This window comes from Coloeus monedula (genome assembly GCF_965178545.1).
Source record: "Coloeus monedula genome assembly, chromosome: 2".
NCBI classification, from domain to species: domain Eukaryota; kingdom Metazoa; phylum Chordata; class Aves; order Passeriformes; family Corvidae; genus Coloeus; species Coloeus monedula.
In genome coordinates, this window is record NC_138782.1 from 84,204,777 (window position 1) to 84,223,241 (window position 18,465).

At 38.7% G+C, this 18,465-nt stretch overlaps 1 protein-coding gene across 4 annotated transcripts in view; it reads left to right on the plus strand.

Annotated features, from left to right (window-relative positions):
- Positions 1-17,311, plus strand: part of SNX14 (sorting nexin 14) — a 48,132-nt gene extending 30,821 nt beyond the window's left edge. For 2 of the 4 annotated variants that reach the window (XM_082302706.1, XM_082302707.1), the window contains exons 17-29: positions 1,083-1,215; positions 1,856-2,057; positions 3,018-3,101; positions 3,238-3,338; positions 3,631-3,742; positions 6,174-6,214; positions 6,381-6,500; positions 10,759-10,882; positions 11,405-11,569; positions 12,623-12,718; positions 13,416-13,507; positions 13,660-13,716; positions 17,130-17,310. In XM_082302706.1, coding sequence (XP_082158832.1) covers positions 1,083-1,215; positions 1,856-2,057; positions 3,018-3,101; positions 3,238-3,338; positions 3,631-3,742; positions 6,174-6,214; positions 6,381-6,500; positions 10,759-10,882; positions 11,405-11,569; positions 12,623-12,718; positions 13,416-13,507; positions 13,660-13,716; positions 17,130-17,168 — 1,366 coding nt within the window. In that variant the 3' untranslated portion in view covers positions 17,169-17,310. Of the gene's footprint in view, positions 1-1,082; positions 1,216-1,855; positions 2,058-3,017; positions 3,102-3,237; positions 3,339-3,630; positions 3,743-6,173; positions 6,215-6,380; positions 6,501-10,758; positions 10,883-11,404; positions 11,570-12,622; positions 12,719-13,415; positions 13,508-13,659; positions 13,717-17,129 lie in introns of all 4 variants that reach the window. The other 2 variants (XM_082302705.1, XM_082302708.1) reach the window with 2 other exon arrangements.
- Positions 17,312-18,465: the final 1,154 nt, after the last annotated feature.

Sequence of the window (18,465 nt, forward strand, 5' to 3'; positions counted from 1 at the left end):
GCAGATGCATGTTTGGAGTCAGCAGTTGATGTCTGCATGGTTTTATGGGTGATGAAAATGCTTTACCTGCTGATTGCTGCTGTTCTCTTTGTACTCCCTTCCAGTAGTCAATAGTTTCTTGTTTTAAAGGAAAAGAAACAGGATTTTTTTGTCCTCTAAAGTCCTGATTATTCGTCTAATATCAGTCTATAAATTTGTTTTGAATGTTTGATTCTGCAGTTCACTGTATTGATTTTTAACTTATCTCTCAACTGTGTATATTGAATCACCATAAGTAACCTCAGGCTGATTTCAGCAGAAACATTTTTCTTTCCAGAATTACTAGCACTTCCATGCAAGAAATAATCATCAGTGTCAGGACTTGTGTAAGGGCATAAGAATAATAGAAAAATCTGTTCCCTCAGTAAGGGGTGTGCTTACTGCCCAAGTATCTTTTTTTTCCCATACCTGGTTTGTTGTTTTTGGATGCTTTGTCATAAGTGGCAAGACTTTAAAAACTCTTCATCTTTCAGTCGGACTGGCTCTTCAAGTCAAGGTTCTTCAGTTGCATCTGTTTTCTCTCATCCTCAGTCTTGCTCCTTGCACATTCCTTTTGTCTCTACTGCTTAAAAACTGAGCTCTATCTTGAATGATATGTGCTTGTAAAATTCCTTTAAAAAATGCATCTATGCTTGGCAGAAAGATAAATATTTAAATGCGAGTGCATGGAAAAGGACAAAGTTAATGACCTACTTGATGTGCCTGCCTGTAGCAATTCCACAGTTTCTGCTGTCAAAACAAAGTTGTTTTACCTAGCTAATTGTTTATTCTGTGTCATGAATTACTAGGATACTATTGTAAGAGTTTACTTGTGGTTAAGCATTTGGGAATCCTGTGTCTCTCAAAAGTGTATTCAAGAAGTTTTGCTGATTGATCAGAGAACAGATTTACCAGAAATGAATTTTAATTAAGTGAAACTGTAAATATATTGTCTACCTGTTTATAGAGTTGTTTCTCTTATCTGCAAGTGGTGTGCAACAGCCTAATGAGCAGCTGTGTAATAATATGCCTTGTGTTGTGAACTGTGGCTTCTGTAATCCTAGGACCACACAGAAGAGAGGAGAATCATTTGGAATCAGCAAAATAGGGAACAAAATAAAAGGTGTATTCAAGAGTTCTGCAATGGAAGGAGCTATGTTGCCTAACTATAACTTAAATGAAGGAGAAGATGACTTTGTGAGTAAAACCATTAAATTTTACTAGATGTCTTTGTTGCGCTTGGATTTTTCTTTTCTCCTTTGCCCCGTTGAAAATGTTACATTTCTTCTGTCTTGACTGCACAGTCTTCATGTGCTGGCTTCTGATTAAGTTGCCTTATCTTCCCTGTATTCATTCATGTGTCAAGGGAACATCCCCAGTTCATGTGCTTCTGAGCTTATTGCTTTAGTATGGAGAAGTACCAAAAGTAGCAGCGTCAGGTATTTTTGTAAGCAATGACTTGTTCTGTAATTCTGGGTAGTAAAGCATGCATGGCTCTTCATCTGCAGCCTGCCACAAGACCTTAAAACCATAAATAATGTAGTGGAGAAATTGCTGTCTAGTTGGTCTGTGGTGCAGCATTTTCTCTGTAGATCAGGAGCCAACAGTCCTTTCTCATTTGTCTTGGGTGTCTCCCTCAGTTAATGTTTTTCTTCCATGCTAAACAGCCAGGAATAGAGCCAATAGTAGAGTTTACTGTGTGGGATACTGTTACCTGAAGCACAGTTGGGAGACAAATGGAAAATTTTAAAAAGGGAAGAGGAGGGAGTTGGTTAGAAGCAGAGATAGACTGTTCCAATTAAAACACAACTGGAGATCTGTGTTTGAATCCTTACAGATTGAAGAAGGTGTTATGGTAATGGAAGATGATTCTCCTGAGGAGGCTGTTACCACCCCAAATACACCCCGCAACCTTGCGGCATGGAAAATCAGCATCCCATATGTAGATTTTTTTGATGATCCCTCCTTGGAAAGAAAAGACAGAAAGGAGAGAATTCCTGTATTCTGCATTGATGTAGAGAGAAATGATAGAAGGGCAGGTATGCAATGTTGGGGATAAATAAAGCATCATTTGAAAGTGAATCCAGAGTATTCTAGTGTGCTGTATTCTGATGGCTCTTGCAGTGTGTTTCGTATATGCATTCTTCTGATTTCAAAATAATGGCTTGTAAGTTCTGAGGAAATGAGTTTGAGAGATAAATGATCACATTTAGCATTTGCAGGTTGAGAACTGACTCCTCAGCATGAATCAGTTCTATTTAGACTTCATGGCAAAGTTTGAAATGTTCTCTTTCCAAAAATACTTACCTTAAAATTCATATTAATAAACACCTGGCATATTATTTTTTTTAACAACTCTAAACTTTGGAATAATGAACAACAGATAAGTTTTTATATAACCTTAAAATGAGTTCTTAGGAAATGAAAATGTTTTGTTTACTGGGAACCATCATGGTTTGCCATTAGTTTATCAGTATCTAGGTAGCAATACATCCATATGGAGTGGGGGAAAACAGCATCATCCTAAGTCTGCGTGGATTTGTGTTAGTGAGAGTAATACTTCCACAATGAGCAGAAAGTGTTTAAGAGGCATTTAGTGATATCTGCAGTGATAGGATTAAGAATGATCAGCATTCAAGCTGATGGTGCAGAGGACTATATTCAACAAGTACTATTTCTGTAAGTCATTTGGTTAAAAGTTGGAAAATAGATCTCATATAGCCAGCCATCATAAATGTTGAAGTTATGGAGCAGTCCATTGTTTGGATTGTAGGGATCCCATAAATGAGGTGATAATTTCCTTGCTAGTACCATATCTATCTACCAGTTATGCATTTTACTGTAACGCTAAAAGTACCATAAAGTTTATGTTACTACAATGGGAGGGGCTAATGTCATTGAGGTTTTTCTTATATAATCCAGCATATCTTTGCTGTTGCTAATTTGTCTCTCAGGTGGCATAAAACCTGGTTTATTTTTAACTTTTTTTTCTTCTCCAGTTGGACATGAACCTGAACACTGGTCCGTCTACAGGAGGTATCTTGAATTTTACGTGCTTGAATCAAAGCTTACAGAATTTCATGGTATGTTCTCCACCATTTGGAAAGCCACTTTCCCCCTGCTCTGATTATCATTCATTACTTAGCTGAAATTTAAAATAGTAAAATCAGTGTTTACTGCATTACAAGAATAATTTAATCTCCTTGATATCTTTATTAGGTACATTTCCTGATGCTCAGCTTCCCTCAAAGAGAATCATTGGCCCCAAGAACTATGAGTTCTTAAAATCCAAGAGAGAGGAGTTTCAGGAATATCTGCAGGTATCAAACAAACATTTGGAGCAAAGAATATTCTGATACTAATGATATAAAGCTAATAAAAGAATATCTGGGGTTTTTTTGTTTGTTTCCAAGTAACTTTATAGTTAGAGAAAGGATTCAAGTGGGTAATGTTAAAGTTTCACATGACTGAGAACAGAAATCTCTTGGAAATGACAATATCTGTGGCTGTGGCAGTATAATGCTCTTTGAATATCTTTTTGCTGTACAGAAACTGATTTTTAAAGGTGAGTTTTAAAGTACTTATACTTCTTTTGTTCCTTCTGTCTCAAAGAAACTTCTGCAACATCCAGAACTAAGTAACAGCCAGCTTTTAGCTGACTTCCTATCCCCTAATGGAGGAGAAACTCAGTTTCTTGATAAAATGTTGCCTGATGTGAATCTTGGTATGTAATATGCTACTTGTTTATGCTGACAAATAGTAATGCTGTGGATGCTGTGATTGAATTCTGTGATTCTCTGAATGACAGTAGTAATTCATAGATAACTCTTGTGGATGTATGAAATAAGAACTCTGCTCCTTCACAGCCCTTAAAATCATAGCAAGCAAGACATGCTGATACTTCTTCCTTGAAAAAAAAAGACATTTTGAAATTTTGGAAAAAAATGTTTAAGTGGTTGCTTTTGAATTTTTGTGTCAGCAAGCAATATGGTAAGGTTTCTCTTAATAAATCTCATAGTTCAAGAAAATTTATGGTATTGTCACAAGTCAAGTCTGGGTGCATCTGTCATTGTTTGCAGATGAGGTGGCATAAACAGTTATAAAACTACCTTTGGATTTTAATTGATTGAAATCCGCTTATTTTATTCTGAAAACTACAATATTTGATATTTCTAGTATTAGATGGTGTTAAGATCTTCTCTAACATGAGCTGCTTAATGGAATTTGAGGCATCAGTGTGTGTGATACAGGCAGGTCAAATGGAAGTTGAGAAGTTCTAATGTCTAATGGCAGTAGTTCATAATGTGACACTTTACTGTGTCGAAAATCAAGTCCCTCCAGATGGGAGAGAATTTGCTGAAAGTCCTTGCAAGGAGTTTCAAAGATAAACTGAGATGTCTCTTTTAGTTTCAATGCTTCCAGATAGTTGTTTATTAAGTCTTACCAGAGGAACAGAGCCACTAGCATGACCCAGGTACAGCATAGAAGGAGGAAAAGTAGGAGTGAGAGCTAATTATCAAGATTTACACAGCCTTTTAAAGATATTTTAACCAATAGTTACTAAAAACGTACATTATTTTCACTTTCCTACCAATTATTCAGTAACATGGGCAGGAACTGTGGAATTCTCTATCCAGTCATTCCAAACTACTTTTACTGCAAAATATGGAGTAGGAGAAGGAGAAGAAGGTTTAGAGAATAACAACAATCCTCCATTTTGATATTTTTTACTCTTATCTATGTACTACAAAGAGAAGCCCAACACCTCTAAATTTTTCACCCTGTGACAATCTTACACAGTAGTCTATCACCTAATTCACACCACTGTATTTTCTAGTTCTTGTCTGACTGTTGGTAATTTTTTCCAAGGTTTGAGGCTAAAACAGTGTTGTTCAGGGGGGTAAGAACCCTTAAAAACAGGCAGAGAAATATTCTCGGCACTCTGGGTTCCTACAATAATGAATCAAAAAAGCTGTAGTGTGTAGACTGTAGTGTGACTTGGCTGCAGTGCAGCTGTCTCAGAGTAGTGGGCCTGAGCTGGTGAGGTGAACCTCATGGCCATTCTGTCTTCATGTCTTGTGCCACTTTGTGGCTGTGCTCCCAGAAAGCCGCAGATGTCTGAACTGCGCCGCTGCATTTCTGCGGCCCCCGGTCACGGCGTGGTCCTGCTGGGACAGCCCTTCTCTTAGCCTGCCTTATAGCTGTTGAATGAGGTTTCTGTTCTCAGCCTCCAGTCAAAAGGTTTTGTTTTGATTTCAGATCTTCCTTCTAGATCCAACCGTACCCTTAAAAAAAGCTTATAATTACAGTGTTTACTGTAATGCATTTCCTGTCTGAGACTGTGCTTCACTTCCATAATGAGCATTATAACAAGTCTTGGCATTTCAGTAGGGCTGTTTGTGAGGATGAGTGTTTTTATTACTGTCATTTGATCATTGTACATACTTTCCCATGTAAATTCCAAATTTAATGACATGTAGATAAGAATACTATTACTATAACTGTAGTGCTAAAAATAAAACTAGTCCTAGACCCTTTCATTTTTCATCATTCAAAGTTACTGTGCCATATCCTGATAACCTTATCAGGACACAAGAGCTGATCTTTAAGGCCACAGTTGTAACCTGTCCAATTTAGAAAATTCTACTCACCAGGGTTTTTGAGGCTGGTTCCCCCCAGAAACTCTCCAGATTTGCTGATTTTTCCACAGAAAGAGGAGAATTTGAGTTACTTTGATACCTTCTTTGATAAGTGTTTGATTTTATGACTAACTTAAATACAGGGAATTTTGCCTGTACCAGTGTTGTAGCAGCACTGCTATTACAGTGCTAGAGCTATTTATGGTTAAGGTCTAGAAGAGCTAAAAGGTAGATCTACAGTACTTTATTGTGGGTTTTTTAAAAAGTGTTCAGATAATAATCTGTATATTTTTAAGTATCTTTTCTTGAAGACTAGTAATCACTAGGTTACAAGCTGGTTATGTGCAAGACTAATTTCATAGGGTTTTGTGCCAAATAAAAAAAACCCAGATTTTTAAAAATGATTCTATTTTTAAATAACTACCAGACAATGAGTACATAAAATCTAGCAGAGCAAAATGTCTTTCAAATCAGACACTGATAACAAAGTTTTTGTTTGTTTGTTTCTAATTGTAGGTAAAATCATAAAATCTGTTCCAGGAAAGCTGATGAAAGAGGTAAGTCTTTCAGATTGCCAGTATCTTAACTTCATTAGCTAATTTTATGAGATTACTAAATTATAGGCTAATCAAAACTTTGTTGGAAAATTCTTTTTTGTTGTTGTTTTTGTTTTCATTTTCCTATAATTATGCAAGTGATAGGTCGCTCATATCTTTTTTTCAGAAAGGTCAGCATTTGGAGCCATTCATCATGAATTTTATCAACTCCTGTGAATCTCCCAAGCCTAAACCAAGCAGGCCTGAACTTACCATTTTGAGTCCCACTTCTGAAAATAACAAGAAGGTACAGTAAGTCATGTTCCTTTCCCATTTTGCAGAAGTGGAGAAAACTGACTATACACTTTGTCTCGTACTAGAGAGCTGTCTTAGAACTCATTAACTAAAATTATTTCAGATGAAGCCAAGCTGGAAAATGCTGTCTAGGAATGCAGGCACTGAGGGTGTTCAGTCCAAAGGCCAGACCAAAGGTAGACTGCAATAACACACTTTCCTATTCCCCAGATATGTGTGGCATAGACTTGAGCTGTTCAGTTCTGCACTTTCACTTCTGCTGTGAGATGTGACATCTTTGTGCAGATGTACAGCCTTCCAGTTCCTGAGGGAAGCCTACAAGAAAGATGGAGCAGGACTTTTACAAGAGCATTTAGTGACCAGACAAAGGGAAATGGAACTGAGAGTAGGTTTAGATTAGATGTTAGGAAAAAATGTGTAACTGTGAGGGTGGTGAGCTGCTGGTACAGGTTACCCAGAGAGGCTGTGGATTCCTCATCTCTGGAAGTATTTAATGCCAGATTGGATGGAGCTCTGAGCAACCTGGTCTAGTGAAAGGTGTCCCTGCCTGTGGCAGGGGGTTTGGGACTAGATGGTCTTTGAGGTCCCTTCCAACCCAGGCCATTCTGTTATTCTGTGCTGTATAAGTGCTGTGCAGTAGCCAGGCACATCACTCCTGGTGATGGAGGTGAATGCCAAATGTCGGTACCAGGACTGTGTGAGCTGCCTGTATGGACTCCATGCAGAGATCTGGCAGGCAACCAAAGAGACTTAACCAAAGAAGGTTAGCTCTTCCTGAGGGCCCATCTGTGAGAAGAATATGTTATCTCATAGCAAGAGAATTCTTCAATTTTTTGGTAAATGGTAGTCAATTTCCAGCTTATGCTTGTATTGCCACGGTGTTCTCATGTATCTTTTCTGACACAGATATGTTTATTTCAGTTTCAACATATTGGACTCTGCTGAGATGACAATGCACATTCCCCAGTGCTTGTGCTGCCATGAGTAGGGTGCACACAGGCTCCTCTTCCTCAGCAGGCTGAATAAGAAATGCCTGGAGATCTGTCTGAGCAGGCCCAGTCAGAAATGTGCCTAATGCTCTGACAGATCTGCATGCTCCTTCCTTTTGAATGTGCCTGGTGCATGTGTATGTTTGTGTGTTTCAAATATTGGTGGAAGGACTTCTAGTTAAAAATGCACAATGAATGTAGGTAGTCAACCCTAGTATAACTGGGAGCAATTGGATTTCATCCTGTGTCAGATCCTCTAGATTAAGAGTTACTAACCTGCCTGATTAAAAAAAAGCAAGTGAACAAAAACCTCTGCTTCCCCCTCCTAGGGGCACTAGCAGGATTTCTGGCCATGTTTCTGTTCTGAAGGTCTGTAAGCAGCTTGATCATCTTCTGAACATACTTCTGTCAGACTTGCTATAATAGGTCAGGACTTCTCAGCTGATGCAGACTTTGCAAAATATGCCAATAAAGGCATTGTTCTGCTGGCTTGTGATGGCCTGCCAACAGCAATAAAAGCTGCTTTTGGAACACCAGCAGCATAATATATGTTTTTGAGTAGCTACTTGGAGGAAGATGTGGTTGCCAGCACTGACGGATGTGATTCAGACACTGCATACAATCTTTCTTCTTACCACTTTGGTAAAGTCCTCTCTACTTTTTAAGTGAGCAGGAAGAACAGGGGAGAGGTTTATGCCTCTGGCTGTAGATATTGTTCATAGTCATGGTATTGTACAGTTCACACCTGTGCTGGAATGTATTGGGTGTATGTTTGCATATGCACTCACCATTGAGTGACTTTTTTTTTTCCTGTGAGGCACTTAACGTGAGCATTCACGCTTCCTTTGCTTGCTTTTCCCAAGCAAAGCCTGTTGTACAAGGGATTACTTTGGTCTTTTTCTTAATACAGGCCATTTATCTTTCACTGACTTCATGATCTTGACTTCCATTGTTAATCAATACCAATTAATGGCATTTCCTCATTGTGAGCCTTTTAAGAATATTTACATGGTTACAATCATAGTTACTGTTTAATCTTAAAGATACAAATAATGATAGCATTGAGGTTTGTGTTGTTAATCTTAAATACTAACATGCAGAGAAACATCTAAAACAAAATCCTGTGCTTATCTGAATTGTGAGTATAATCTCAACTTCTGTGCTAGATAACCAGTTGAGTGTTTTTCGCTTGAATTTCTTCTAAGCCAAGGTTCTGGACAGTGTAAAACATGGAAGTAGAAGTGTAATGCCACTTTGTATTATGGCTGCTGCAGTGCATTGTAGATTGCATTCTGAAATGCTTTCAAAGTGTGACTCTGATCGAGGAACCGTTACTGTTTAAGGTGCAACACAGATTGTCCCTGTATGGTGGTACATACATACAGCATTCAGAAGATACTGCTTCTGGTTTGGGGTGAAAGTAAAAAGTCAAAAAGCTTTGCCCTAAGCTGGCCTTCATGTTTGATTTTTTTACAGGTTGCCTACCAGATTGCTGTTAATGATTTAGTTTGGCCTCCAGGCACTCCTCTGAACCTCTGTCTGCATTGCACAATGGGCTGCTTTAAGTTGGCTCAGTGTGTATCACCTTTGTCAGGTCGTGGGGTGTATCTAAAAAATAAAGAAGGCTCTAGTTTAAGTTACAATACTGCAGCTAAGGTTTTTCCTGCTGTTCTGGTTTCAGTATTAAGGAGGATGTAGACTTCAGTTTATACAGGGTTTCTAGAACAACATACCAGGGACGCTTCCATACAGTAGGTGTGAATAATTATGTGTTCTTTTTAGGTTTGTTACATTCCCGGATGCCAGTCACCCACCAGTGCATTAACTATATTTGCCCTTTTATGTAATTTATGTAATAACTTGCTGTTGTTTAGTTTGAGTGAACCTTGTGAAGGTAATACCAGCAGCTCAACACTTAAAAAAAGAGAGGGCCTGAAGGAGTACAGGTCAAAAACATGACTCTTGCCAGATGTCCTGATGTAACTTTTCCTAAGGATGCAGAGCATTCTGTTTAGAGACTTGCATGATTCAGAGATAGTTGTGATTTGCATGTCTTATGGCTTTATTTATTTTGGGGAGAATTGCTCTACAGAAAGTGAACCACATATAAGCAAATTACTTCCTGTTCCTTGGAACTAATTTTAATTAGTGGTAAAAAAAACCTTCTGTGAGTGGCAATCACCTCAGCCTAGGCAATTCTATGATTATGTTGCATTTGCTTCTAGTTCTAGGATTTTTTTAGAACCTTGGCATAAACTTTTGAACTTTCTTTTCATAATACAGTGTATTTTGTATAAATCCTATTTTATATCTAGATTAACTATTTTGGGGGTAAGTTAATTTCAAATAAACTGTTAGCGGGGATTGCTAGGTACTAAACATGGAGAGCATCAGAATTTAGAGATCTTCCTTTCCCTCTGCTGGGATTCACAGACTCGGGGGCAGGGGAGGCACAGACTACTGCCTAGGTGGCTTGGGACCCCTTTTTTGGTGTGCAGGGAAGAGTCTCTTGGGGTTTTGAAAGAATTGGAGTATCTTTTCAGAAAGAACCAAAGGCAAGGAAATAGAGGGATCAGGGGGGAAGGTGATGACACAGGAAAATAGAAGGCTAAAGGAATATAATTGATAAATGGAAAGAAACCCAAATGTTAGTAACTTACAAAGAGTCATGAAGTTTTACTGTAAATAATTAAGCTGGGAAGGGAAAAAGATACTTCTTTATGTAAAAAACTTGTATATTTTGTCCAGAAACGGTTGTATTTATTTCAAAATACATTTCAAAATTTATTTCAAAAGTTCCAACAGGAACTTTTAGGAATACTTTAATCTTATAGGCTTCCCTTGTGATTTAAGGCAGACAAACTCCATATCCTTTTAATCCCTCATTTTCAGAACAGGGTGCATCAAGGAAATCAGAGCCTGTGGTAAAAGTCTAGATGCATACAATCATATAATTGTTTAGGTTGGAAGAAGGTAGCGGGAGCAAAAAGGCTCATGAATTAATGTCTCAGTGCTGATTTGTTCTGAACCCAGGTGTTTTGGTTGTTGTGTATCTTGGCAATGTGTGATGTGCTCTTTACTGGAAAGTGAAGAATTTGAAAAAACGAAACCAGAAACAATGAAACAAATCAACGCCCCTGACCAGTTCTTTAGAAGCTCTGGAAAAAAGCTACTTCTGTAAAAAGAAACGAACCCAAAGAACTGGTGGCTATCCTTCTGCTTTTGAATGCAATGATTTCAGTCTTATGTTTCTGCTTTTAGCTTTTTAATGATTTATTCAAGAATAATGCAAACCGGTCTGAGAATACAGAAAGACGACAAAATCAGAACTACTTCATGGAAATGATGACTGTAGAAGGAGTCTATGACTACTTAATGTATGTTGGTAAGAAGTGATTTCTCTTAATTATTCATATACTTCATGCCAAACATGAAGTTCACAGTCTCTGGTAAGAAATGAAATTCTATTGTAGCACTGATCTATAACTCAGCACTTTCAAGCTAATATACATCTTAGTAACACAGTCATTCTGTAGAAGACTTTATTGTGGTGCTAAAATGTCATTTATCATTCATCATTGCTTAGTTGCTTTGTTGTGTCTCCTCCTTTCTGCACCTCTTACTAGCTTATGAGAGTAGGTCCTATCCCTTTTCTCAGGTCTGCCTAGGCTGCTTGTAGACTCTGGGAACTGGAATTGTTACCTTAATAGAAATAGCTAAAGGAAGTATTTGATAAGCACTGTGGAGAATACCAGTATTTTCAGTGCTGCACTAACAAAACTGAAATACTCTTTTCTTGCTTGCGGTCTTTTTTTTTATTTTCTTTTGGATAAATGATTCTTATATGAGGTTCTCCTAATATTCATGATAAATGTTACTACTCACAGATGTTGCTGTGACTTTGCAGGTAGGGTAGTTTTCCGCATTCCTGACTGGCTGCATCATCTCTTGATGGGAGGAAGAATCCTCTTCAAAAATACATTGGAACTGTACACAGACTATTACTTGCATAACAAGTTAGAACAGCTATTTGAGGAGCACCGGTTGGTTTCTCTGATAACACTGCTGAGAGGTTAGTAGTAGTTACATCTTTGATGAAAAAATACTGCTTTAGTCTGGTGTTTGAAATCCCTTCTGTGAAGTTTCTGAGTGCTAAACCTTGGAATACTTGACTAATGCTGGTGGAGTATTAAAAATCAATGGGCCTGGACTAACTTCAAAGCTTGTTGTGGAAAGCTGTTGAGTCACCTGTTTGTCAGTGATGGTTACAGAAAAACAAAGTATTATGAACAGTAATTTGATGAGGTGTGCAAGGAGAACAAGAAAAACAGAATAGAGGTGGTTTAGTGTATCAACGCAAATGTTTTATGAAGTCTTTAAGTTACTTCATTTGTGTGCTACATCAGCCTTTTACTGTTAATTTTTTGGCTCCCTTTGTTGTGGTGGGCTCTTGAGAGGACTTGAGTGTTCCTGACCTTCAAATAAGGGAAGGGGTGAGAGACTGAAAAAGAATTTTTAATTACTTCACAGTTGTAGAGTATTATCTGACTGCAGTCTGATCCAAACAATGCATCTGGCCAAAAACTCTGGAGTCAAGACAGCTCTGTCCTTACCAAACCAAAAATGAAGCTTGTGAAAGGCAAAAAAAGAGTGCAGTCAGACTTTCAGAGCGTAAAACCAAAACTGAGCACCTGTTATTTCTGATGAATAGCAATTTTTGCTTTCTCATTCATAGGTAAATTTGAAGTTTTTGACAGTTCCAGACAGTGTTTTAGCACAAGGTGTAAGTACTGCTTGTAGTTTTGAAAGCATAAGGGAAATTGTGAGTAAGGAGATCGTAACTAACCTAAAGTAGAATTGATCCAAACTTAGAAGAGAATGCTTTAAACTTTGAAAAGATTGGAAAAAAAAATGTGAAAAGATTGTCCTTCAAACAGGTGGGGTATTCTGGATTTGGTCAGGCTAATGTAAGCAAAAAGTATGATCTGACAAGGCTAGAATTCCCTTCTGATCAACATAATACAGAGAAGAAGTTCAATTTTGAGCCACAATCCAAACCACATTTCTGTGTCAGTGATATGTAGCTGCCTAAAGATGTTTTTTTTCCAATGTGTCTTCGCTGCAGATGCAGTGTTCTGTGAGAACACCGAGCCTCGCTCTCTCCAGGATAAACAGAAACGAGCAAAGCAGACTTTTGAAGAAATGATGAGATACATTCCAGGTTCTGTTTTCCATGGCTGCCTGTATGAGTGTGGTTAATTGTTCAAGCAGATATTTAACCCAAGTATAGTCAAATTATCTTACCAAATCAATAATGCTTGGGCTGCTGAGATTTGAGTTGACTGGAATACCAGGTGTAAAAACCCAGCAGTTCAGTTTTGTCACTTCAGTGTTGCTGACTAAGGTTGTAGCATAGTGATTAATAGACATGGTGATGGAAGTCAAGAGCTTTGCTCATATACTTAATGGCATAATTTTTTCTCTTTTGAATGTTCCTATGGCTTGTATTTTATCCAGCTGAAAATTGGATTAAAAAAGACATGTCATGAAGCTGGAAGGTACATCTGAGCTCTCCTTGCACTGTATAAACTAGGAAAGAGGGGCCCATTTAATTGAAAGTTATTTAAAAAAATCAGCTTGTGTTTTATTAAACAGTGCATTAGAACAATATATTGATATTATAAAAAGTGTAGTAGTTACTTAGGTGTGGAGCCCTGAAGGAAAGGGAAGAGAAAAGGATGAACCAAAAGTGTGTTTGTTTTTCCATTTACCATTTGAGACAGAAAAAAATTAGAACTCTTTCTTTAATTTAAACAGGTTTTTTTCTTGTTAATTACTGGAGTTCTATAACTGCATCATAAAGCTGCTTTGCAGTGCTTCCTCATGACTTGTGTATTTGTATTTGGAATTTGGTCTAGATTTAATAGGCAAGTGCATTGGGGAAGAGGCTAAATACGAAGGCATCAGGCTTCTGTTTGATGGACTGCAGCAACCAGTGCTCAACAAACAGGTAACTCATAACCTGACAAACCTTCCTTTTGGCACAGGATTTCCTGAAGTGAATGTTTGGTATAGCAGAGGAGTGAGCTGTTGCTCAGAACTAAGAATAAAAAGCAGTAGTTTTGCCTTGGAGTGTCCTTAATTTTCTGTATTTTCTTTTAGTTAACTTATGTTCTGCTGGACATTGGGATTCAAGAACTCTTTCCAGAGCTGAGTAAGGTATGTGCTAACTCTGTTCAAGAACTACAGAACTCTTCAAGCTGCTGCTGAGTCTGGTCACTGGTGTATTTTTGCTGTTGTTCTCTATTACTAGTATCAATTCTAAATTTTGGGGAAAATATATATTTTTCCAATATGCTGAAATAATTGGAATCTGGATTACTGACATTTTGGTTAATTAGCTCTTTCCAAATCAGCTCAGGCCCATTTGTTTAGCATGCTGCAAGTCCGAGCTGCCTTTCAGCAGCCTTGGACAGACCAACCAGCAGTCGGGATCTCTGTTCCTTTCTCTTTGATTGATTTGTCTCCACTCTATTTTATGCAATTCCCAATTTAGGAAGGGAATTCTGCATGCAAAGCTCAGGTCAAGCTGCAGCATTTTTCTTGAGAATATCTGGCAGGAGGATTTCTTACCTCTAATTTGGTCACTGCAATGTTAACTTCAGCTATCCAGATAAAGGAGAAGGCATTTGCACAACAGAAATTGCTATATAAATGTGTATCATTAGATTTGGGATCCATCTGATATTTGTACTTAAGTATATCAAGCCTTCACATATTTTTACATAGTAATTTTAGTTTGGTCTTCATGGTAAGCAGGAGATACTTGCTAGTTAGCTAGTAGAAAAACAAAACCCCAAACAAATGTAAAAAAAACCCCTCACTTAACAATAAATGTTCATTGCATGACCCCTATGCCTGAGAACTGCAGAGTGCCAGCAGTGATTTGTTTTGCATGGCAAACAGAAACAAATACAAGATATTGGAACAAGCCAGGACACTTCCATTGTTTTCAGTGAAATGAGGCTGGCTCAGCAAGTCTGACCTACTTTGTGCTTCAGCTCTGTGGCTGCCCTCCTCAAGCCAGTGCTCAGACATCTAAAAACAGGCAAAAGAAGACCCAGCTGACTACGGGAACAAGGAAGTAGCCTGGGAACTTGAGTGCAGAAGAAAAGACCTGACTTAGCCTTGCTGTTTTACTCTGCTGAACTGGTTTTGTATGTCAGCAGCTAATTGTATATATGTATTGGAACACTGGTCTTTTCTTCAGTTCATTATGGAAAAAAATGAATGGCATTTAAATAGTCTTTAAAGCACCAGTCAGGCCCAGAGGCTGGTGATCAATGGAATGAAGTCTAGTTGGAGGCAGGCCACTAATGAGGAGTTATCCAAGGGGGGTCAGTTGTGGCTCCAGTCCTGTTTAACATTTTCATTAATGATCTGGATGATGGGACAGAGTGAAAAGCCTGATAATGACACAAAACTGGGAGGAGTGGCTGATACACCAAGAGAGCCATGCTGGTTTCCAAAGGGACCTAAACAGGCTGGAGAAATGGGCTGGCAGGAACCTCGTGACCACCAACAAAGGGAAGTGCAAACTCCTCTTCCTGGGGAAGAGCAGCCCCAGGTGCCAGGATGGGCTGGGCACCAGCCAGATGGAAAGAGACAAAGTTGAATAAAAGGCTGATGGTATCCTGGGCTGCAACAGGAGCAGTATTGCCAGCAGGTCAAGGGACGTGATGCTGCCTCTTTGCTCAGCATTGGTGAGGCTACACCTGAAGTGCTGAGTCCAGATCTGGCTTCCCCAGTACAAGAGAGATGTGGACATATGGGAATGAATCCAGTGGAGAGCCATAGGGATGATGAAGGAACTGGAGCATATCTCTTATGAGAAGAGGCTAGAGAGCAGGACTGTTCAGCCTGGGGAAGAGAAGGCTCAGAGTGTCTTACTGATCTGTGTAAACACCTGACAGGATGGTGCAAAGAGGGCAGAACCAGTGGTGCCCACTAACAGGACCAGAGGCAACAGGCACAAACTGAAACACCAGGGGTTCCTTCTGAACATCAAGAAACACCTTCTCACTGTGAGGGTGACCAAGCACTGTCACAGGTTGCCCAGGGATGCTGTGGAATGCTCATCCTTGGAGATACTTAAAAGCTGTCTGGACATGATCCTGAGCATCTCTAGGCAGCTCTACTTGAGGTCTAGACCAGGTGACCTCTGGAGGCACCTTCCAACCCCAACCATTTTGTGATTTCATAACTCTGCATATTTAATGGCATAAAATATTTTTTCTTCAAAAACAAATCAAGGGCAGATTAATGTAAATCAATATCATGTTTTCTGCTTCATAAGCCATTCTTTTTGCCTGTGTAACCATGACACTACCCAGCTGCTCTGCACTGTTTCATAACCACTTGCTGAGGAGAAACCTCTAGTGCCACCTTTGCTCCTGGTGAAATGGCATAGGTGAGGGGTGGGCTCCCCCTGTCCCCTGTGACTGAAGCTGATGGGGACAGAGCAAGAGAATCTCCAGCCTAGATTTCAGTATGGGAAAGGAAGATAAATACTTCAACTGGGAACTTGAGCTATTTCCTTATTTTGGATGTACTGAGGGCAATACAGAACAAAGTGCTCCATCTGTGATGTTTGGCAGTGGGACCTGGTTGGCAGTGTACCAGGACTGAGAGGGGAAATGCAAGGTGGAGAGGGTATGGGTGGAGGGATGGCAGTGGTTTTCATCCAGAGCCCTAAAAACATTTTCCCAAAATCACTGCAAACAGATTGTGAAGGCACTTGGAACGGGAATTGTTTCTTCCTAACAACTGCAGGGGGGAAGTTTAAAAGTAATGACTGGTTCTTACTTAGCTATTCATTGTACTGGGGGAATCAACCCAATGCCTGTTCTCTTTGTTCAGCAGAGACTGGTCCTTTTTGAGTTGCTTCATACCAAAATATTTTTGTAGTTATGGTGAAGAATAGGAAAACATTTCAGGCCAGTCAGCTTTTAAAGGGGAAACTGAGCATCCCAGAAGTTTTGTTTTGAGCACTGCTCCTTTGGCAGGGGAAACAATGCTGGGAGAAATGGGAAGATTTTCCTTAGTGAGGATGTCTGTCTGCTTCCCACTCTTGAGATCTTGAAGGTATTTCCTGCCACACATATCAGTGCGGATATACGCTGGATCACTTGATGTGTGCTGTGTTTAATGGCAGCATCAAGCTCCAAGAGCTGAAAAACTCCTCTTAGTGTACAGCCAGACCCTTGGGAGTCTGTAGACAGGATACAAGGAGAAGGGACAGCTGAAATGGAAGAAGCATTCCTAGCAGAGGAAGGAAAGAAATCCAATTGAAAAAATATCTCTGGAGTACCATTTCCAGAGCAGAAAATTGCTGTGTTAAGAAAACTGTATTTAGCAGTTAGGAATGGGGAAGGTGAGAACTTTTAGAGAAAAAAGAAACAACCTATTTTGAGAAATAGTGTTAAAACCCAGTAGCCTTCCTTTCTCTTAACTCTGGTTTCAAGTGGATGTTTCCAGACGCCATTAATCATTGCAGCTCCGTTCAGTCATTTCTATGTAAATATGCGTTTTCGAACTTAATAAGTAAATTTCCCCTTCTTCCTGTTTGACAGGGTCCAAAGGAAGCAAGCTCTGTGTCAAGCTGGATGTGAGTGGACACCCATTAGGATCTGCTGTGCACTCGTGTAATGGACATGTGACATTTTAACATTGCCTTGTATATTTTGTTGTAAATAACATAAAATTTAAGTTCAAAAAACACCTTTATGCAATAAAGACAATAAAATTTAATATCTATTGCAGGTAAATAAAGTATCTGTACATTTTATTTAAAATTTGTTTTAGCTGTTATCAGTAAAAGTCAAATTAATTTCACCACACTCTCTCAGTGTATGAAATTACAGGATGACATCAAAAAAGACAGCTGGGTGATCAGCCAATTTATGCTGTGCTAGAAGAGCAATTACTGGATGTCTTCCTGAAAGGATATGTACAAAAATTGTTTGGAAGAAGCTGTAGAATGCTCCCATTAAGTTATTTTAAAATATGTCTTATCAAATCTTTTTTTTTTTTTTAAACAAAAGTATATGATTGAATCTATTGCATACAAATAATCTCAGAACTATCTTTGGCCTTCATCCTTCTGTTAGCATGGAAAATCACATTTGTAATTTAAATACCTGACTTCCAAATCTAAAGCACTCTTAAAATAATAACAGATGTGAAAAGTGGTTTCGACTTTTAACTTAGCCTTTATTTTTTACAGTTTCTTATCTAGCTTTGTGGGGTTTTTCTGACATCCTCTTTACAGGCTTAGAAAAAAGGATGTGAGTCTATTCACAGCATTTTATAAAAATTCATTCATATAAAAATGTGTGGAAGATTTTTCTCTGTAAATCTTAATTTGTTGGCCCATCCTTTATAAAAGAGATTTTGAAAAGGACATTCATGTGTGGATTTTTAACAAGTTTTACTCACAGAATACAGAGATACTTTAATAGGCATTCCTCAATTTTTCTTTTCAAACACACATTTTCTCCTTTTTTACAGACCAACCGATCTAATGTAGCACTGGTGTTCTTTGTCAGTATAATTTGTGTTATTTGTCTGTATTACTATTGCAAACCTTTCCCTTCTGTTTGTCAAAGGAAGGTAGAAGTGTTATTTCTCTCCTTTCTGGCTCTGCCAAAGGAGTTGTTGCAACTCTAAAAATTGGTGTGCAAGTACAGCTCTGTCCATCAGTGCCCTCTCTGACACTGGTTTGATGTTGATGGGGGGGGGGAAGACTGTTCTGTAAGTGAACAACTTAAGGAGTAGTAGTAACAAGTCATCAGTGCCAGGGCATAACTTGTAGTGTGTCAAGGTCAGTTGTTGTTTGTCTCCCTGTTCTACCACCCCTTACTTAATACAGCTGTGTAATCCAGACCTTTTCATGCACAGCCCTTAAAT